This window comes from Anopheles coustani, chromosome 2 (genome assembly GCF_943734705.1).
Source record: "Anopheles coustani chromosome 2, idAnoCousDA_361_x.2, whole genome shotgun sequence".
Lineage (NCBI taxonomy): Eukaryota > Metazoa > Arthropoda > Insecta > Diptera > Culicidae > Anopheles > Anopheles coustani.
The window spans coordinates 65251280-65270049 of NC_071289.1; the positions used below are offsets into that span (position 1 = coordinate 65251280).

At 44.0% G+C, this 18770-nt stretch overlaps 2 protein-coding genes across 2 annotated transcripts; one reads left to right on the top strand and one right to left on the bottom strand.

Moving 5' to 3' along the window:
* Nucleotides 1–4092: 4092 nt before the first annotated feature.
* Nucleotides 4093–14721, top strand: LOC131263860 (protein slit). Its single transcript, XM_058266135.1, has 7 exons — nucleotides 4093–4465; nucleotides 5689–5911; nucleotides 6089–6225; nucleotides 6371–6523; nucleotides 6588–6768; nucleotides 6989–7128; nucleotides 8918–14721. The coding sequence occupies exons 1-7, from the start codon at nucleotides 4093–4095 to the stop codon at nucleotides 9208–9210; spliced, it is 1500 nt and encodes a 499-aa protein (XP_058122118.1). The 3' UTR covers nucleotides 9211–14721.
* An 85-nt stretch (nucleotides 14722–14806) lies between these two features.
* Nucleotides 14807–16333, bottom strand: LOC131263881 (troponin C, isoallergen Bla g 6.0101-like). The gene is made up of 5 exons (XM_058266159.1): nucleotides 16225–16333; nucleotides 15879–16145; nucleotides 15658–15789; nucleotides 15459–15557; nucleotides 14807–15160 (listed from the first exon to the last, which is right to left on the bottom strand). The coding sequence occupies exons 1-4, from the start codon at nucleotides 16259–16261 to the stop codon at nucleotides 15529–15531; spliced, it is 465 nt and encodes a 154-aa protein (XP_058122142.1). The 5' UTR covers nucleotides 16262–16333; the 3' UTR covers nucleotides 14807–15160; nucleotides 15459–15528.
* Nucleotides 16334–18770: the final 2437 nt, after the last annotated feature.

Genomic DNA, 18770 nt, shown 5'->3' on the forward strand with positions numbered 1-18770 from the left:
TGTTAGTTTGGCTCGATAAATTTAAGGAAAATCGTAAACAAAGTCTCATTGAATAATTAAGGAACGACAGTACACTTAAATAACGTGAAAATTAATATGGTTACAACTAGTTTATTTTCACACGCTCATTAGACATATTTTGAGAATAGCCTCAAGGCCACGACAGCAGAAAAATAATTTTCACCCGATAAAAACCGGTTATTTTTCGCTTCAACACCGTTTTCACGACGTTCACCATGGCCGGGCTCTTTACGGTAGGGCACTCACAACACTGTCTTCTATCTGAAGATTTTAGATGAAATTGATAATTCTTAAATTAATATATCAAATAAACGTTCCATATTTGGTAGACTCGGTGATAATACGCACGTGGCCGTGAAGCTAATGATTATTTTTCTAACATTAGTTCTGTTGAACAGTGAAAATTGCACGTTCTGAAATCTGTTGAATATCCAATTGTTGATTTTTAAGTAAGTTAAATGTCTACAGAAATGATAATAAAGATGATAATAAATATTGGATAATAAATATTGGAGTTATTCAAAAGAGGTTCCCAACTTGCTTTTTTTTGCTAAGTATAGGAAGAATCCTTTGCTGTTTATATGAGAATTTTCCTATCATATGCAAAAGGGAAAATGTTTTAAGTATAGGTTTAAGAATTCAACAAGGTTTTCCCACCTGAATGAATCTTCAAACCAACAGTGATCTCAAACACAGTGGGTAAGAAGGGCTAATCCTAACAAATATTTAAAATGGCAAGAATTTGTCGTCAAACGGAATTTTTATTCCAAAACGTACTTCATTTGCTGATTTGATATTTGCATTTGCTCAAACACTTTGTACCAGTCGTTACGGATTTAAAGCTGAAAGATTATTATTCATACATTGTAGATGTGAGAGATAAAAATGCGCATCGAGGGAAGGTGCGGTGGATCGATCTGATACAGTTACCTCTGACAGCATCTGGGGAGGGTGTTTTGTGTGCGCAGAAGATATGCCAACATTTTGTTTATCTTGATGGCACTCTTTCCGCTATGTGACACCTGTCACTGCCATGCCGTGTGCAGATATTGCTTCATGAATAATAAATTCGCTGGAATTCTTTTCCAGCACGACGGCGTTCCATTCGTACCGTAATTGAATTTGTGCCACAAAACCCCCAGCACAGAAAAAGAAGCCCGGCCGTTCCGATCCGGGGCGAACAACGTTTTGTAGCAAGCACTTTGGTCTGAGATTTGTTACTTTAACCGCACTTTAACCACCCGCATGTGATTCCAACGCATCGGTCGTTGGTGAAGTCATAGACCTCGACGCAAAAATAAATATGCTCCATGTACATCATTGAATTAATGTTCGGTTGCCCTCAATGTACGCTCCCTTCACCCCCTCACGCACGCTTGTAATATGCAAGGGGGATGAACCTGAGCATGGTAATGTTGGTTCCACGCAGTCGCCTCAGCATGCCACATTCCAGAACCCGTCAACGAGCCCAGGCCGCCAATCGGAACGGGTAACAGGACGATGACGAGAACCGTGCCTTCCGTTGGCGGTGTGGATGGGCAAAAATCGATATTATCATTTGCCGGCTCGGTCTAATTTTAGATCGGCAGGAATCCGGCTAGCCGTGAGCGCACACGTAGGGCCGCGCACATTTACATACCGGAGCCGAAGCGGGCGTTCCCGAGATCGGAACGCCACCAACCATCACCGTGTCATCGACTGAGAAAATAACCGACGGGCTCAGGTCGACAGTCGGTAGCCCCAGAACGGCCTGTGTGCCGCCGCAGGGCCAACGAGGGAAGGATAAATAACAAAATGTGGTACATGAATAATGTATGATAGCTCCCCGTTTGCCGCTTCCTCTATGCCTCCTCAAAAGTGTGGAGTTGCCCTCTTGCTCTCCCATTGAAGCCGATCTCGGGAACGATTCCATCTCCGAACTCCACCACGGGCTGATATTTATGCCGTGTAATTCATATTTTCCTCCCGAAAGCCATTTATTTCGGTGTAACCGTCCACGGGAGGTGCTCAGTGCTCGGCAAGCGCCCTCAGCCTGCCGTGCGGTACCGCGGGCTCCATAAATAATCGCTTCGATTAAAACCTGTTTTAATGAGTCGTTCCCAAAGTTGGAGTTATTTATCTTTGCATCTAATCGGGGTTTGAGAAAAGGAGTACATAAATCTGGGTATTTATGATTTTCGCATTCATTTGTATTTGTTTTAGTAAATCAATTTGCTGTGAGAAACAGAACCTAATTATTCGCTTCCAAGGTAGCTTTATCTACAGTTCTCTGACTAAGAAACATAACATGAAGAAGTTTTTGAAAGATTATATTTCGCCTTCCCATAAGAACGATGCATCGATTTTTAAAAAGATATAAAACAAATACTTTTTGGCTCAAAAGATACACACACCAAAGGACACGTTCCATCTGGCAACCATTTTCCACCATGCAATTAATGTGCACTAAATCAAACTTGAGACGATGAACTAATGTTTAACGATCCATAAAACGATAAGGCGGGCGGGATGGTTCTTGGACCGAGCCTCGGTAAAGGACCTCAGAAACAGGAAAGATGCTTGAGCACGACCGAAACGGTCAAAGCAAAGGGTTTGGGACAGCATCCTGCTGATGGATGATTTAATGAAGGTGCTTGCCTCAAGCAACAATGCAACGGATGGTCAAAGTACTAGGCGGCTCCATTGCGGAATAGGTTAGACTTTTGGGAGGTACATTAGCACCTTAAGGATGGTTTGTATATTTTTTGAAAGGATACAATTTTCTTCCCTAAGAAACTACATTCTTATATGAGTTGATTTGAAATCGCACTGCAAAAAAGTTGCATTGTTTCAGCATATTTTTCACCCCGACCAGAGCCACCCCAACCATCGGAGGGTCCTTTACAGCGCACGGTACATGCTTGGAAAATTAAATAAATTACCTCTCGGTAATTGTGTATTGCGTGCAAACCTTTATTCACGTACCGGCTCGCGTATCCCTTCGGACCAGGTTATACCGGTACGGTTAACAAATTACCTCGTGGTGTACGGCACGCAACATCATTTCTCCAGCCCATGCCATGACGCGTACGTTGGAACGCGTTCCACTTATGAATGGTTCGCGCGGATAATACGATTACCAAGTAATAATAATATTTTAACCTTTATTGTTCGTAACAATACTACATTCCTTCCAGGCAGGTTAGGGTCGTCCATCGTTTTTCGAAGAAAAGTACGATTCGGTCGTAAATAATCGGAAGGCAATTCTACTGCCCGATGATTTGAATCAGTGGTAGAATTTTTCGTCAGCTTTTTATGTAACATGGTTTAATATAATCAATTTTACATCCTTTTGCAGCAATGCAATGAAAATGTATTGCATTCGTAAATAATCTATTACGATGGAAGTAGAAGATCTTGGAACGTAAACGCCTAAACTTACTTTGTTATCCATTAGCTACAATGATTCAGGTGATATTCCTTATTTAACCACTAACATGGTTTCATAAATTTATTCAATCCATTATCACGTGTGGCAGAAGCAAAATATGTTGGCAAATTTTTCAACAATCTGCTTCACTCCGCTTTGATTCGATTCAGTCATTTCCTAACAAATTCCACCTCCACAATCCCACCAGTCATCAAACCATTCGTAATTTCCATCCGTCATGCCACCGGTCCCGGTCGAAACGAGTCAACGACGCTTGGAAACAGGCGATTTCCCTTGACACAGGAAAGTTTCCCGTAATGATATGCAAAGAATATGAAATATTCACACCTAATGTATGCGAGGTTTTCCGTGCGTACTGCCGGAATGCGGATTGAGTCGGTTTAGCTTGTGCAGTGATTGAAAGATCATGATTGACGGTCGATTTGCTGTGATTTGCGTACTCGTTTGGCTCGTGGCTTTACTGCTTGACATCCGTAATATTCCGAACCGTGCGAAAAACGGCGAAATCATTTCCGTGACTAATCGTATTTTCCTGGTCCTTCTCCTTTCTTCTCCTCTCCACCCCACAACAGATGCAGTCGTAGGCAACGAGGCTGAGACGAAGGAAGAAAACAGTAGTGACAGAGACGGCGGCGGCGAAGATGCCGTCACGGAATGCCCTATGGACGTGGATAAAGCTCCTCGGGCTGGCACTGGCGGTGCTGGACCTCGCGTTCGTAACGGCTCAATCGAACTCGCCGCAAACATGCCCGCCGGGTAGCGACATCAGCCCGTGCCTCTGCCAGGTGAAGAAGAACGGGCTGGACATCCTGTGCGAGGCGACCGACGTGCAGCACATCACCAAGGCGATGAGCGCGCTCAAGGGCAAGAGTCCCATCATCTTCTACCTGAAGCTGCGCCACAACAACCTGCCCAAGCTGCAGGGCTTCGTGTTTCTGGCCCTCGACATCCGGCACCTAACGATCCACAACAGCAGTCTCGCCACCATCGAGGAGACGTCGCTCAGCTCTTTGGGTAAGGGCGCTCTTATTCTTTTCCTTCAGCTCATTGTCACTGCAGCTTCGTGGGTCCCCCAGCACGGGGACAATGGAAGCAATCTTGGCCCGGACCGGCGGGCCGGTGCGTGCGGGAAGCTGTTAAAGTTTTACGACTGCCGATATTTCAGCTCTACTTTGCACCGACGACTCAAAGAACTCGTAATTAAGCCGTGAGTCGAGGGCAGCTTTCAACATCGAACTTTAGTTCGCTTCAGCGAATGACGGAATGGCGAGATGGAATTACTTATCCTCGTTGCGTCTCTTGGTTTTCCGCGAAATGGTTCGTCGACGACGGCGACGGCGACCACGTCCCAGGAGCGCGTCTGTTTCGGGTCAATAAAATTATTACGATTGTCTGACGTAAACACGTTTACTGCCTCAATAGACGCTGATAATGGAAATTCATAGCAACGGAGTGTTTTATGGTGCTCCAAGATGGGTGGATTTTATTTTTTCCTTTTATTTAGTTCTCGTTCTCGTGCGACGAAGTAAAAGAAAAAAAAACTTGCTAATGAAGTATTAACAACAAAATTGACCATAACAAGTCTGTGAATAAAGCGGCATACACATAGGGGCTGGAAAGCTACACTTTCATTAGACGTTTTCGTGAACTTTCTAGGAAATGAAAAAGATGAGAAGGAAGGACAGTTTATGATATTGTCACGAATTTTGATTACAATTTGAAGATATGCAACACGAACATGTCATAAAGTTGAATGGTTTTCGTGGTCAACCGGTAAATGTTTTTGAGCGAAATAAAAATGGCCGCAAGAGTCAAATGAACATGCAGGAATAATGAGGAAAATTTTCGTTTATGACCTCGAGCACGAGCGTTTATGTATAAAAATAGGATAAAAAGGATCAAAAGCAATTTACTTGCTAATCATTTTTTTCTCTCTTCATGGCCTCAAAAAGCTCCGTAATGAACGCATCAAAAGCTCGTTACAATGTAAAACGAATATGTATTCATGCTCCGTTACATTTTGGTAGGATCCGCGTATCCGTTGCAAGAGCCACAAAACAATCACCATCATCAAACCGACGCGGACCGGGGTTGGTAAAATCTAATTTGAAAGTTGTCCGATCAAAACCCTTGGTGTGTGTGGGTGTGTGCGCGAGTTGCAATTAACATTGTAATTAAACGAGCTGTCTCTCCTTCTTGCTTCTCTATCGCAACCGGTGCAAAACTATCGCTGGCAGGGCGCGGTCTAACCCAGCTCGATGTGTCCCAAAATCAACTGATGACCGTACCGACGAGCGCCCTGAAGAACCTACACTACCTGCTGATCCTGAACCTGAACCACAACCGCATCTCGCAGATCCACAACCGGGCGTTCGAGGGTCTCGACACGCTGGAGATTCTCACCATCTACGAGAACAAGCTGACGCTCATCGAACCGGACGCGTTCCGTGGGCTGGATAAGTAAGTACCCCGGGCAGGCATGCACGTTGGAAGATGATTCCTGGGCTCTTGCGGCGATACCGCTGTACGGGAGGATATAAAGGGATAATCCGGAGACTGGAAAGGGTTTCAAATATCCACTCGGAATCCATTCGTTGATGGTGTACCCCCGTTCTCGTGTGCTTCTCTTTGCCACAGGAAGTTGAAGCGGTTGAATCTTGGCGGAAATGACCTCACAGCCGTGCCGCAGAAGGCGCTCTCGATGCTGGACAATCTGCGGAAGCTGGAGCTTCAGGAGAATCGCATCAAGACGATCAAGGAGGGTGACTTTGAAGGTAAGACGGGGCAAGTAGAAGGTGGAGGATGGCCGAGGCCCTACCCTCCCTGGTGTGCGATAAGAAACGGAGATTAAATGGGAATCGTCTTACAGCTGGGATTTTCTAATGAATCGGATGATTTTGTTTGCCTTTATTCCCCCAGGGCTGGAGAACCTTGATTCGCTGATTCTGGCGCACAATCAGCTCACGGAAGTTCCGGCACGGGTGTTCTTCCATCTCACGCTGCTCAACTCGCTCGAACTCGAAGGCAACTCCATCTCGTACATCGCGAAGGAGGCGTTTGAGGGGCTGGAAGGTAAGTTGGCTGTCCGGAAAACTTTTGGCCAAGCGGCGTTAACGACTCGTTCGCTCGTTCGCAGAAAACCTTCAATATCTTCGCCTGGGGGACAATAACCTGCACATCATTCCGAGTGATGCCCTGCGTCCCCTGCACCGCCTGCGGCATCTGGATCTACGCTCCAACAACATCTCCGTTATTAGTGAGGATGCTTTTGTGGGCTTCGGGGACTCGATCACCTTTTTGAATCTTCAGAAAAACGAGTAAGTATCACGCCTCCCATCGAACCCTTTTCCTTTTAACCGTATCACTAAAGGACACTCCCACCGAAGACGGACTCCTTCAGATTGCCATCAAAGACGAGCGAAAAAGTTTCACATTAATTAATAGACCCGGTTTGTTGGGGTTTCGAGCGGTTTCCATTCGGGCAATTCTTTCCTCTCATGATTTCTGTGTGGCTTCGTCCGTTTGTCTCGTTATCAGCATCAAGGTCCTACCGGCACTCGTATTCGAGAATCTTAACTCCCTCGAGACGCTCAGCATTCAGAACAACAAGCTGACCCGCATTCCGGAGGAGGTGATGGAGCCGATTATGGACTCGCTGCGTGTCGTTGATATTATGGGTAAGTGAATACGGCAATCATAATCGGTGGTAATCTTCGTACACTCCACTCAATACTCCACTCCACTGTCTACGCCCCAAAACTGGTGAAATACTGACGCCATCCAGACATTTACATTTCGCTCCGACCAAAAAGGCACCCATGGTGGGTATCGTTATCCTCCCTAAAGCAATGCCGGGTTTCTTTTGTTACTCCGGGACAATGTTCCACCGCTTCTAAATTACCACACTCCTCCCGAGGGGGGGGGAAAGATAACGGTTTTTAATGAATACTCGCGGCCCCCGAACCGAGTCCCTGAGTCTTTAATTTATGTTTATCTTCCGAAACAACCGGACGTGTGGGAAAATGGAGTTCGCTTTTGGGGATTTTAAGGATAATGGGAAGTGGAGCAACAATAGCGACGGAATCGTTATCTCAGCCAGAGGTTTGTCTGTGGTTTATTACATTTGAAAGGTACTGCTTGCGTTTGTGCGCGACAAAGCCTTGTTCGAGCTTGACTGTGAAGCTGAGCCATTACCATTTTTGTACTAATTACAGAAGTCGGTACTTAAAAGCCGTGCCTATTCAGTTTCCACACAAGATAAGGTTTTATGGCAACCCAGTAATATTTCGCGCTCCATTTTGTTTATTCTTTATGTATTGAGCATAACTTAAAGTTGCAAATAGGAATATTGAAACAAAATCTCTTCAACAAACGAATTTGCGGCTAATGCTTAAGAATTCTTCCAACCCGTCCACCAACTCACCAAACACACCAATCGTTGCGTGAAAAGCTGTCATTCCGCACGCCTTTCAAACGGGGTCAGCGAGGAACGTTAAGGAAGGCTCGAAAATCGTCCCACTTCCGGGGACAGCTCAATCAACTTCACCAACGGTGTCGAACGGCCAGTTTGTTCCCTTGCGATTGTTTTACAGGCACGTTTCGGTGAAGCGAAGCGCAAAAAAAAACACCCATTCCCATCCGGATGGGGTAGTTGGAATGGGCTTTTTGATGGCATTGGAAATGAAGTCGTCTTCCTTCCGTCGGCCGTTTCGGACGTTTCCTCCAGCTGCCGCCCAGTTGGGGCGAGATAAATGAAGATCAATCGGAGCCCCGTTTATTGTCCTCCTAGGACGCGCGTGTGTCTAGGTTCGCCCCCCTATTGGCCATCTCTCTTCATTTGTCTCGGGTGAATTCCATTTTGTGTCACCGGTGGTGCCGGTTCGTAAAAGGTTTTTTATTTTCTCAAGTGTGTCGCCGACTGGTTTCTTCGCCCGCTCACAGAGCGCTAATGAAAAAATATGGCTATGCGTGATAGTGAAATGGTCCATTTATTTTCCCTCCCTTTGATTCGGTTTTTGATTTAGATTTTTATGGCTCTGTGTGTGTGTGTGTGTCGGCTTCGATGGCCTTTCTTGGTTGCATGTTGTCGATGGTTTAACAGCCAGGATGTTTTCCCAACGACGGAACCTCACTTGACCTCGCTCCCGATCGATATAAATTATCGGCATCGTGCTATTTAGCACGCCATCGAAGAAGGCTATCCGATTACTGTTTCATTTTATCGAAAGAGGAACCTCTAGCACGCGATGATGTTCAAAAGGGTTTTTACCAACGGTTGGTTTAATTTTAATCCCCACCGTGATTTAAAAGATTCCGCAAAGTAGTCTTATTTTTCAAAGGATTTAGAGCGGAAGAACAACGCACCGTTGAACTCGATACAGAGTTTGTTAAATTCAATAAAGCTCCTATTTCATAGAATACTTTTTTTTCTCTATACCGTTCTCTTCTGCACTCTCCGGCTCGCAGATAATCCGCTCGTTTGCTCCTGCGAGCTCGTCTGGTTCCCGAATCTGCTGCGCGACCTGAAGAACCGGGACGACGAGATGACGCAGAAGAAGCGCCCGATGTGCACGATGCCGAACGAGCACCGCGAGTACTACGTCCAGAACATGCCCCTGGAGCGGATGAACTGCGTCGGCAAGAAGTACCACACGTCGTCGCTCAGTGGCAACGGGGCGCCGTGCAAGGTGACGCTCATGACGTCGCTGGTGTCGTTCGTGACCGGAACTGCACTGATTGGCCACGGCCGGTTTCGCTAGTGTGGCGGACGAGGTGAGTGAGGGAGGGCGAGCGAAAGGGTGTGGGAAGAAGAAGAAGAAGAAGTGAGAGTTGAGTTGGAAGTTTGGTTTGTGACCAAACCTAAAGAAGAACTCCAACACCATCACGCCGGTTAGAAGGTTGCCACTAGGAAGGCCCGTTGTTTGAGACCGGAGGCTTCGAGCTAGCGAAGCTAGCGCTAGGGTAAGAAATAACGTTAAGAAAAACGCACGGAAAAAATTAGGGGAGGAAAACAGGACATGACTACAAAAGCACACGGCCATCGGTTGTGCTGGGAAACGGGCATGTTCGGCATACGGAACGGAACAAATACAAATGTCACTTTAATTTTCCACGCTTGCTTTGATTTCCGATGTCCGGTTTGACGCATCCGGGAGGTTTTTGATGGTTCGGATCGATGAAGCGTGCAGGTGCCGGATGCTTTGACATCCCTAAATACTGCTACTCTACTCAGACAATGGAGCACACAGAGCTTCTTATTTTGTTCGGCATAGATGCGAAATGGACGAACCACTTGCTCGCTTCGCACTTCCGATCCCACGATTTGCCGGAAAGCAAACAACATACCGCCTACTGTGTCCTTCTGCCATGGGGTACGAAGTTCATTGACCGGAGTTTACTAACTGTCGCGAAAACGGAGCGAGAGGGATAGGGAAAAGTTAGCGATAGAGGAGAAAACAAAAAAAAACATAAAAGAATCACATTACCAAAAAGTCTTTCAATGAAGTAAACTATACATTCGTTTCCGGAACGCTTCCGGAAGGAAGGAAACTTCCGGAAAAGGGAAAATGATGTTAGCTTCCAAGAAACGGAGAGCATTATGTTGTTACAACATTGTAAGTGTTCTTTTTTTTCACCCGCTGGATGATAGTAGGATGATTTGCCCCGTTTATTTTTGCTTTCGCAACGCTGTTAGGATGCTTTAGTTGCGGAAAAACCTATTTCTCGCTTTGCATTAGGTAATCCCCTGTGGAACTATTAGATTAAATCACCTGTAGCCTACAGTCGCATCATCGTAGCCATTCATCATAATCATCGGGTAGACAACAGGAAAGTTGGCGATGTGAAGAACCACATTTTCGTCACTATATGGCTCGTGCAGCACACGGCCTTGCAAAAGAATTTCCGGGTTCCGAATGAAACGTGGACCGTTGTCTAGTGTCAGGTGCAGCAGTCCTCGTTTCGTGCCTGGAAATTCCCCCTCTCATCCAATCTCCCAACGCATCTCCCATAATGGTCATTTGGGGTACGTTTTATTTACATGCCTCTTGGAGCACTCCTCCTTGATTTACGTTTAGGCTGTAGCGTAGGATAGGAGCCACGGGGCTCAGCTAATCGATACATATCCGCCGCACCTTTTCCAAGGGTTCGCTGGCATTATACGGCGCAAAGATGAATGTATTTAATCCTATTTACAATAATACACAAACACACTCACATAAATACAAGGCAAACAGAACGATTAAATGATATTTGAAAAAGCTTTCTCTTCGGTGTCGTGTTTCGATGCACCTGCAAAACAAAAAAAGCAAACGTTATTTACAAACACAGAATTCGGATTTAACTAACCAAACATATCACTTGAAAGCAACTATATTTGCATTAAAATTATATGATATATCAACAATGACATTTGAACAACTATATCACTGTATTGTACGCGAAAATTGTTACGCAAAAGATATATATTGCACAGGCAGGGCGGAAGAGTTATTAAACGTTTCCCTGCTATCCAACTAGGATACAAACTCAAACATATCAAATGAATTATAAAAGAAAAAAAACACAAAGGTCACAGTATAAACGACCATTCTTGACTAAAACTACTTTACTCTAGATGTCTATGTTTGATGAAACAAGAAGATTAAAAATTCAAAAACATATCGAGAAAAATGTGTCACAAAACAAAAGCATATGAATAGCATAAGATACCGGTTTAGATAAGCGTTTTCCATTGTGAGGTCAAGTAGAATGGCAAATATGTGTGACAGAAAGAAAATGCTCCCCTGATCGAGGCGTCTTTTACCAACAGGACGATAGCGCGAAAAGCCCCTCACAAAAAAAAGAAACAATCATGTTATTACATTTTGATACATTTATACATATACACGCGCCCGTTGGAGTGTTGACTTCGTTGGTCGCACTCGCAACAATCAAGCATGGTTTCTTCCAAAATCTCAACATATCGTGAACCCAAGCAACAAAAAAAAACCAAAAGTACGGAAGGAAACAGTACCAGTTCCGTTTTGTCCCATGCATGAATCACACTTGAGTTCCTTCTTCCACCCAATTGTCATCGAGATAGCGGAACGCGAGCAAACGACGGTGTTAGTGTATTGCACGAAACATAAGGAATGTATATCAATCATTCGGTTCGCTTGCCTTTGCCGTCCCCTGGAGGGCGATGGTAAGGATCTAGATAAAATTAACCGATCGTAACATATCACTCACACGCCGCACGCGGGCATGCCTACCGGTTTCCTCGGTTTGTGCATTCCCGTGGCGTGTGCGACTGTCGGGAGGTGAAAAATCAGGCAAACATATATCCCTGTTACACTCTCTAGAAGCTATGGATTTTCAAAGAAAAACGCATCCCAACCCAAATTCCAGCCTTTTTGCGGGTAGAGAAAGCAAAAGTTTACATGCCCAACTCCAACATATCCAAACACATATCATTAGTGAAGTTAAGGCAGCATCTAGCAGCAAGTATACACCACTTCAACCACCACGATTGTTTACGTTTTGGCCCTATTTGGCAACGACATCCTGGTGTACGTCTTTAAGCGTTAGGAGTCCCCCCGATGAGAAGGTGAAAACCCACAAATGTACCCAAACCATCTAGGCAACGTCGGCAATAGGCATTGAGAAACAGCAAAATAGAACTGTAATTGTAAGTAAATAGTTAAAGGTGCACAATTAGCGCGCAATGCAAAATCGATGCAAAACTGATCATTCTACTCATAACGAGAAAAATTCTACAATTAATGTCATTTCCCAACTCTGGATGGAATAGCTTGAGCAATGTTCTCACACAGTCACATATCACTCGTATTGCCTTCACCAGTTTCGCTCAGTCAGTTGCATACGATGCGTTGTTAAAACCCCCGCAACCCGTGGAACCACTTTCCTACCACCGGCAGGAAAAGTGGGGAAAAACTAAGCATGTGCTTGATATATGCATAATAATATAAAGATTCTGGAAAGTGACTGGAGGATATGTTCACTTTCAGCAAGCGACCAACACTGAATGCAATGGTAGTGTATGGGACGTGTCCAAAATGATCGGACCTCGTCCCGAAAGGGGTTGAATTATTTTTCACCTCGGTGTGTGAACGGGAAAGGGGAAGGACGAGAAAGAAATATTATTCCACATATATACTAAACATTTTAGCCTGTAAGCAAGTGGTGTTGGCGCTTCTACGAAGCGAACGACCTACGAACGGTGAAGGATGAACCGAAATTTACATTAATATAACATTTGTATACACAGGCAAAACTTTCACAGAGACGCACTAGATATATACACATACATATATTTTCATACTTCCTTGTCCGTGGCAGGAGTACAACCAGGGTGGGGCGGGAAAAAGAAATATTGTCTCACGCGAGTGAGTCTTTCGGATTGAATGGGATGGAAATGGTTCACCCGGATGGGGATCATCAGCTTTTGGCAAACATAACATTCCGGATTGAGTGTTTTGCACTCTACTTGCTTTTAAAGTTTCATTTTTCTCCAGAGAAGTGGCTCTATCCACACCGCGCTTTAGATCATTCGTCATCCAATGACGGTAATCTTTGACTTTTGCAACACCGTTTGTCAATTTAAAAGTCTCCCTTTGCATGCATATTCACCGTAAATGTTTCCCTTTTGCGATTGCGGGTAGGCATATATGTGAACGTATTTTTCAATTTTCACCCCTTTGAATCGGGATGTTTGGAAACTTTTGCAATATCCGTTTATACATTATCAATTACCGGGTGGGGAGGAAAGAAAAACAAAACCCCACGATGCGGGTGCACAGCAGTAGCAGTAACTCTTTTCTTACAATACATACAAACACATACACACACGGTTCTACGATTAGATGTGCGTTTGCGTGTTTATTAACCGCCAGTCTCACCCCATCATCATGGTTCCATCCAATGCGAACGATCCGATGGCAGAAGGCATTTTCTGCTCGCAAATTGTAATTTCAATCATTCTATCGGTGTACTTGTTGCTCGCAACGCAGCGGCAGCTAACATGAGATGTAATAAGCACTGTGTGTAACAACAAACTACAAACCCCGTTCTACTGTGTCGCTCCGGTGGGAGGCATTTAAAATGAAAATTCTTTAAAAATTATCTGTGTGAGAAAACAAAAAAGAAAATCATCATAGCATATAAGGAGCGCAGCGAAGATATGTTGAGAGCAGTTGGAAAACGAAAATGGTGTAAACATTAAAAAAATACCAAATTGATACTACTATATCAAACACACAAAACAAACAAACAAACAATACTCTAATCGTTCGTTTATTTACAAACAAATGCAAATGCTTGTTGTTGTTAATGAAACGTTTCCCACGATCACAAGAACGCTTGTCTTTACCAGAAACTACGTTGGAACGATACATATATCATAATTGATGGTGATTCCACAAAACACTCTACAATTTACTTCAAACTTGTACATGAGAAGGAAACAAAAAACAAACAGTTACGAATGGCAAAACGCATCAAATAGAATCAAGCATGAATAGCTTCTAGCAGTGAGAAAAAATAGATAAAAAAAACAGAACATAGTCAACAACAAACAACACAACAACTGTAGCATAGAAAGAAGGTAACGCTGGAACGAACAGTTCCGCTAAATGTTTAGATGCAACCGCACCACGTCATGCAATAGATATCACCTCTGTCGTACAGTAGCGTGTGCACCTCCGCCAGTGTGTCCACAAAGCCCAGCAAATGTAGCCAAACAACTGGGAAGCGGTAGACCATTCGGATAAAGTACAGCCGCAAGAATAGTAGCGTAAGCTAGCCCGACAACCGAAGGTCAGTTTTTCCCAGCGGAAAAACATGAAACACCATCCAGGCCAGGGGCGGCCCTCAGGCGGCTGTGTCTCCCGGTATCTAGCTACAGGAGATGCAAGGGGCGATGAAAATGGAGTTATATTTGTATTTGCCGGTAGGAAAAGAAAGAAAGGCAGCGAGCAGCGTGAAACATCTGGCGGCTTGCGCGGGAAAACAAGAGAACGGAAGCAAGAAAAAAAAGCAACCGAATGCCTTCGAGCGAAGGAAGTGATAACTGTTGAGGGAAGGACCGCGGCAAGAAGGCAGGAAAGAATGGTAGAAAGGTTGGGATGAATTTTCCAAAACAGCGCGTGCTTGAAATGCGTATGAAAAGAGCGAACGATGTACTGTCATGTCATATTGGTGCAGATGATGAGAATTGCTAATGCGATGCTAAAATAAAGACATTTCCCCGATTCGATTCGGAAGCCAACAGCTGTGTCGTGTATATCTTTTTGATTTGTGGTTTGAGAAATTTATATGTGCTGATGAATATTTTTCCACCTTTAAAACATGGGAGACGTAGTTTTTATTGGTATATTTTAGTACATAATTATTTTACTTAGAGTTTCTTCTCCAATTTTAACATTATCCTAGTTGTTGTTTTTTAAACATCCCATTATTGTGTCAAGTCTTTAATGTGTTATGTACATAAGAGTTTGTTAGTAAGTTTGTTGTTTTACTTGTTTATGTGTAAGGTGTGTGTTTATGTTTACTTTAAAGATTGTGTGTATCTTTGTATGTTTCCTTTAAAATTATTGCCTGAACGCAATATTAAAAATTCTTATTTGTATTAAACCCGCGATGCACCAGGAACAGGAAGCATAGTCGGTCGAGGGCCGGTGTCCAATGTTCAGTCGAGTTGCCAAGTGGCCCCTGCGGGTAAGAGAGTGAACGGGATTAAGCCTGCAGCAATGGAACAATTCAGTATTCAAGCGTAACGTTGCAGAGATGAAGTGGACCCAGCTCCCCTGAAATTTCATTGCACTACGGCACGCTAGTCGTTGAAACGGAAGCTTCAGCACTTGGTCACGCCGGGATATGAGACTCTTGAATGGGATGGAAATGACACATCAACTGCTGGCGACACGATGCATGCAACAACGATGTCCCGAGCAGATGCGCTGTGAAAACGATTTCGTCCTCCTCGTATCGGATCCATCACCATAATTACCACTTTTCTGCTTCCGGTTGACACAAGAGTCCTGTTGTCCGAGGTGACGAGCGGCTGTCACAAAGTTGTCTTATTCACCCGTCATAACCTCCATGAACTCTGCAATGGGAATGTGAAAAAGGAGCGCCAATTATTTCCACTGCAAAGGGAAGTGTTCTACCGCAGGAAGTCACGATGTCACCGTTCGTCCAATATTTACCCTCAAAGTCAACCGTTCCGGAACCGTCCGCATCAATCTCATCTATGATATCGTCGAGCTCGTTCTCCGGGACCGCACCGTCCAGCTCGCGCAGGATCTGCTTGAACACCTCCAGCGGGATAAATCCCGTGCCTTGTGGAGCGAGACGCACGTGTGCAAAAGTTGGTGAATAGTTTTGAAACTGATTCAAGTTGTCTAACCATAAATTACGGTTCTCTTACCGGCTTTGTCGTACATCATGAAAACTTCACGTAGTTCCGCCCGCAGCGCATCGTAGTCCTCTTCCGGTTCGACGTAGTTCGAGGCCAGCTCGATAAACTCCTCCCATTCGATCTGGCCCGATTCGTCGATGTCGTACTCTTCGATGATTTCCTTCAGCTCATCGTCGGACATGCTGTAGCCGAGCAAATCCAGAATGGTGCCGACGACCTCCATCGAGATGCATCCCTTCTTCTCGATGTCGAACGCCGTGAACGCTTCCCTCAGGACTGCTCGTGAGAGACACACCGGGATGGAACGTTAACATTCTGGCACGGTTTCCCCGAAACAGAAGATCGATAAACTTACTCTTGGTTTGATCCTTGCTCAGCTCGGTTTTGTTCATTTTGATTTCGCTAGTACGTTGATCGCCAATCAAAAAGGAATCTAACCGCACAGTCTCCCGGTTCTATCGCACAACTGACCGTGACCGTTGAGACATCGGGTCCTTTTTGTTAACCAATTGATCCTGCCGCCATTACAATCGATTGCCATCAAAAACTTATGGGTTGTGCTCTATTTTCGGCGCTATCTAGCAGTTTGATTCGATTTGCTACTTTGTCCGGTGTGCTACGTGTCTCTTCTTCAATCGATTGTGCCCGAGGTGAAAATAGTTCGCATTCGCGAATCTAAGCGGTTGATGCATCTTTTGTGTCACATTGTAGTATCGACTTTAATCCGCGAACAGTTAGTTAGAAGATGGGCGCACTGCAGTCTGCGATAAAATGCGTACCGAATAAAGTTATTCGAACGTTGCTCGAAGTTTTCTCCTGGGACAAACGTGTACGCTATCTTACGCAGCACAAACAAAATGAGTACGCAATGCAGAAGATGATTCTTAGAATTCAAAATGAAACTACAGTCCACGATAAAGGGTTTTCTTAAAACACTACTTAAAACACAGTACAGTTGGTCCCCGCAGTACGCGAATGTTTGGGACCGAACGCAATAGCGTATATCGAATTTTCGCGTATTGCGGATTTCCCCTGCCATATCGTTTATACCTCATATTGAAGAGTTGACACTAAGAGGGGACCGCTTATTTAACATATCTTCTATCCAAATCACTTATAAGTGATCAATTTATTTTATTGTATCATTATATCTCTGTTAAAAAGTGCATATTAAAAACTTCATCCTACCAAAACAAAGTAAAATTTACTAATCAGAGCTCAAGCAACGCTATGAGCTGTCAGTTGTAAAAAATTGCGTATTGCGAATTCGTGTATATCGAGTATAGCATACTGCGGGGACCAACTGTATCCTTGAATTTCACTCATCCTTCTCCTATGAGAAAAAAGCGCCTTTGGGTATGCAAACGGCCGAACACTAGCGATGATCACATTTTGTTTTCTATTTCGTTTTTGGCAATATGCCAACACTAAAAATCAATCGCATCTGTGGTTTCTATTTTTAATTTTAAAAGGATGATTAAAAGTCGTAAGTAAAATTATTCTATATCAACTATTACTAAGTACAAGAATTCATAATAAGGCAAGCAAAATCAATCCACATGACCCTGGAACGAGTAATATCAAAGAGTTATTTGAATTAAAGTATGTCAAAAATTAAAATGAGCTAAGGAAAGGTTTTTTTTTTGTATGGATTCCAGGCCTTGTCAATCTGTCCACCGGTGCTCCTGTTCTTTGTGCGGGGTCATTTCTGGCCGTTCAATTTCCATTGTAAAACGAAAAGTAACACAGGTCTGAAATGTTCATGATTTTATCGTTAATAGTAACTAAAACTACTAAAAATTTAGTTTCCAGCTTAGAGATACCACAGTAGCGCGTTTTCCTTGGCTCGATTTACTTTTTGACAAACTCTACTTAGTCCTTGATAAATTTATTTCGCACATTATCAGTTTAGCTAGTTTAGCTATATTTTCTCAATCTAACTGATACTCGACTGGTTAAGAAAATAGACTCAAGTTCATGTTTTTGTAACATTTCATTTTTTTATTAATCGATTGCCTTCCTGTCGGAATGGTTATAAAAGAATAAAAACAATGTTTCTGTTAAGAGTACTGTGTTACTTAGTGTTAAGATGCATTTGCACTTAAATGCACTAAACAGTGTACGTGTGCTTGTCAGTATTTGTGCGTGTAAGTGTGTGCGTGTATGTGGTGTTGTAAGCAATCGTTTTCCATAGTTGACAAGACGAGATAGACGTTTGATTACCGCAAAAATAAATCCATCTTCTCACCCAAGGTTACGGTACGGTTCCGTTCGTAGAATGGTCCATACCATTATGTGAATGTCCATCAACATCATTACTCGTCCTTTGGACCTGTAAAGGAATCGAACGATTTCTGTAACCATTTGTTGCAAAACGATGCATGAGTGAACAATGAGCCTTCGCCGTAAACCGCAAATTCAACCGGATCCTTCATGACGGATGATTGTGACTTCCCGTCCCGACTGTCAACCGTCCTTTTGCGGGTTGCCTAAAGTAACCAACTGGCAAGTAACTGGTCGATGCTTTTAATTAGTTCCTGCTGGAAAAAGAGAATTCTCAAGGGTGCCCTCAGCGCATCAACAATTTCAACGTGGCACATGAAAGTGGACAAGCTCGTATCATGTGCACGGATTCGTATAACAAGCGCATGCAAAATAGACCGTACAACGCACACGACGGGTTGTGGCATGTAACATGGCAAGTGGCAACACAGACACTGGCTTACAAAGGACGTACACGAGAGCTTCGAAGGACATTGGACACACCAGCCAGACGGTAGACACATGAAATGCAAATGACACAATACTCTGCACGAACACGATGGTGAAACGATGAAACGGGTGGGGGGAAAGGCTACGTTATGGCAGAGACAGATGCAACAGGAGCGCACAACAATTTGC

Coding starts and splice junctions, on each gene's coding strand:
- LOC131263860 (XM_058266135.1), top strand. CDS start 4,093: ATGCCGTCACGGAATGCCCTATGGACGTGGATAAAGCTCCTCGGGCTG. Junction 6,524..6,587: donor GGCGTTTGAGGGGCTGGAAG/GTAAGTTGGCTG, acceptor GCTCGTTCGCAG/AAAACCTTCAATATCTTCGC. Junction 6,769..6,988: donor TTGAATCTTCAGAAAAACGA/GTAAGTATCACG, acceptor TCTCGTTATCAG/CATCAAGGTCCTACCGGCAC.
- LOC131263881 (XM_058266159.1), bottom strand. CDS start 16,261: ATGAACAAAACCGAGCTGAGCAAGGATCAAACCAAGA. Junction 15,790..15,878: donor CATGATGTACGACAAAGCCG/GTAAGAGAACCG, acceptor TCGCTCCACAAG/GCACGGGATTTATCCCGCTG. Junction 15,558..15,657: donor CGGAACGGTTGACTTTGAGG/GTAAATATTGGA, acceptor TTCCCATTGCAG/AGTTCATGGAGGTTATGACG.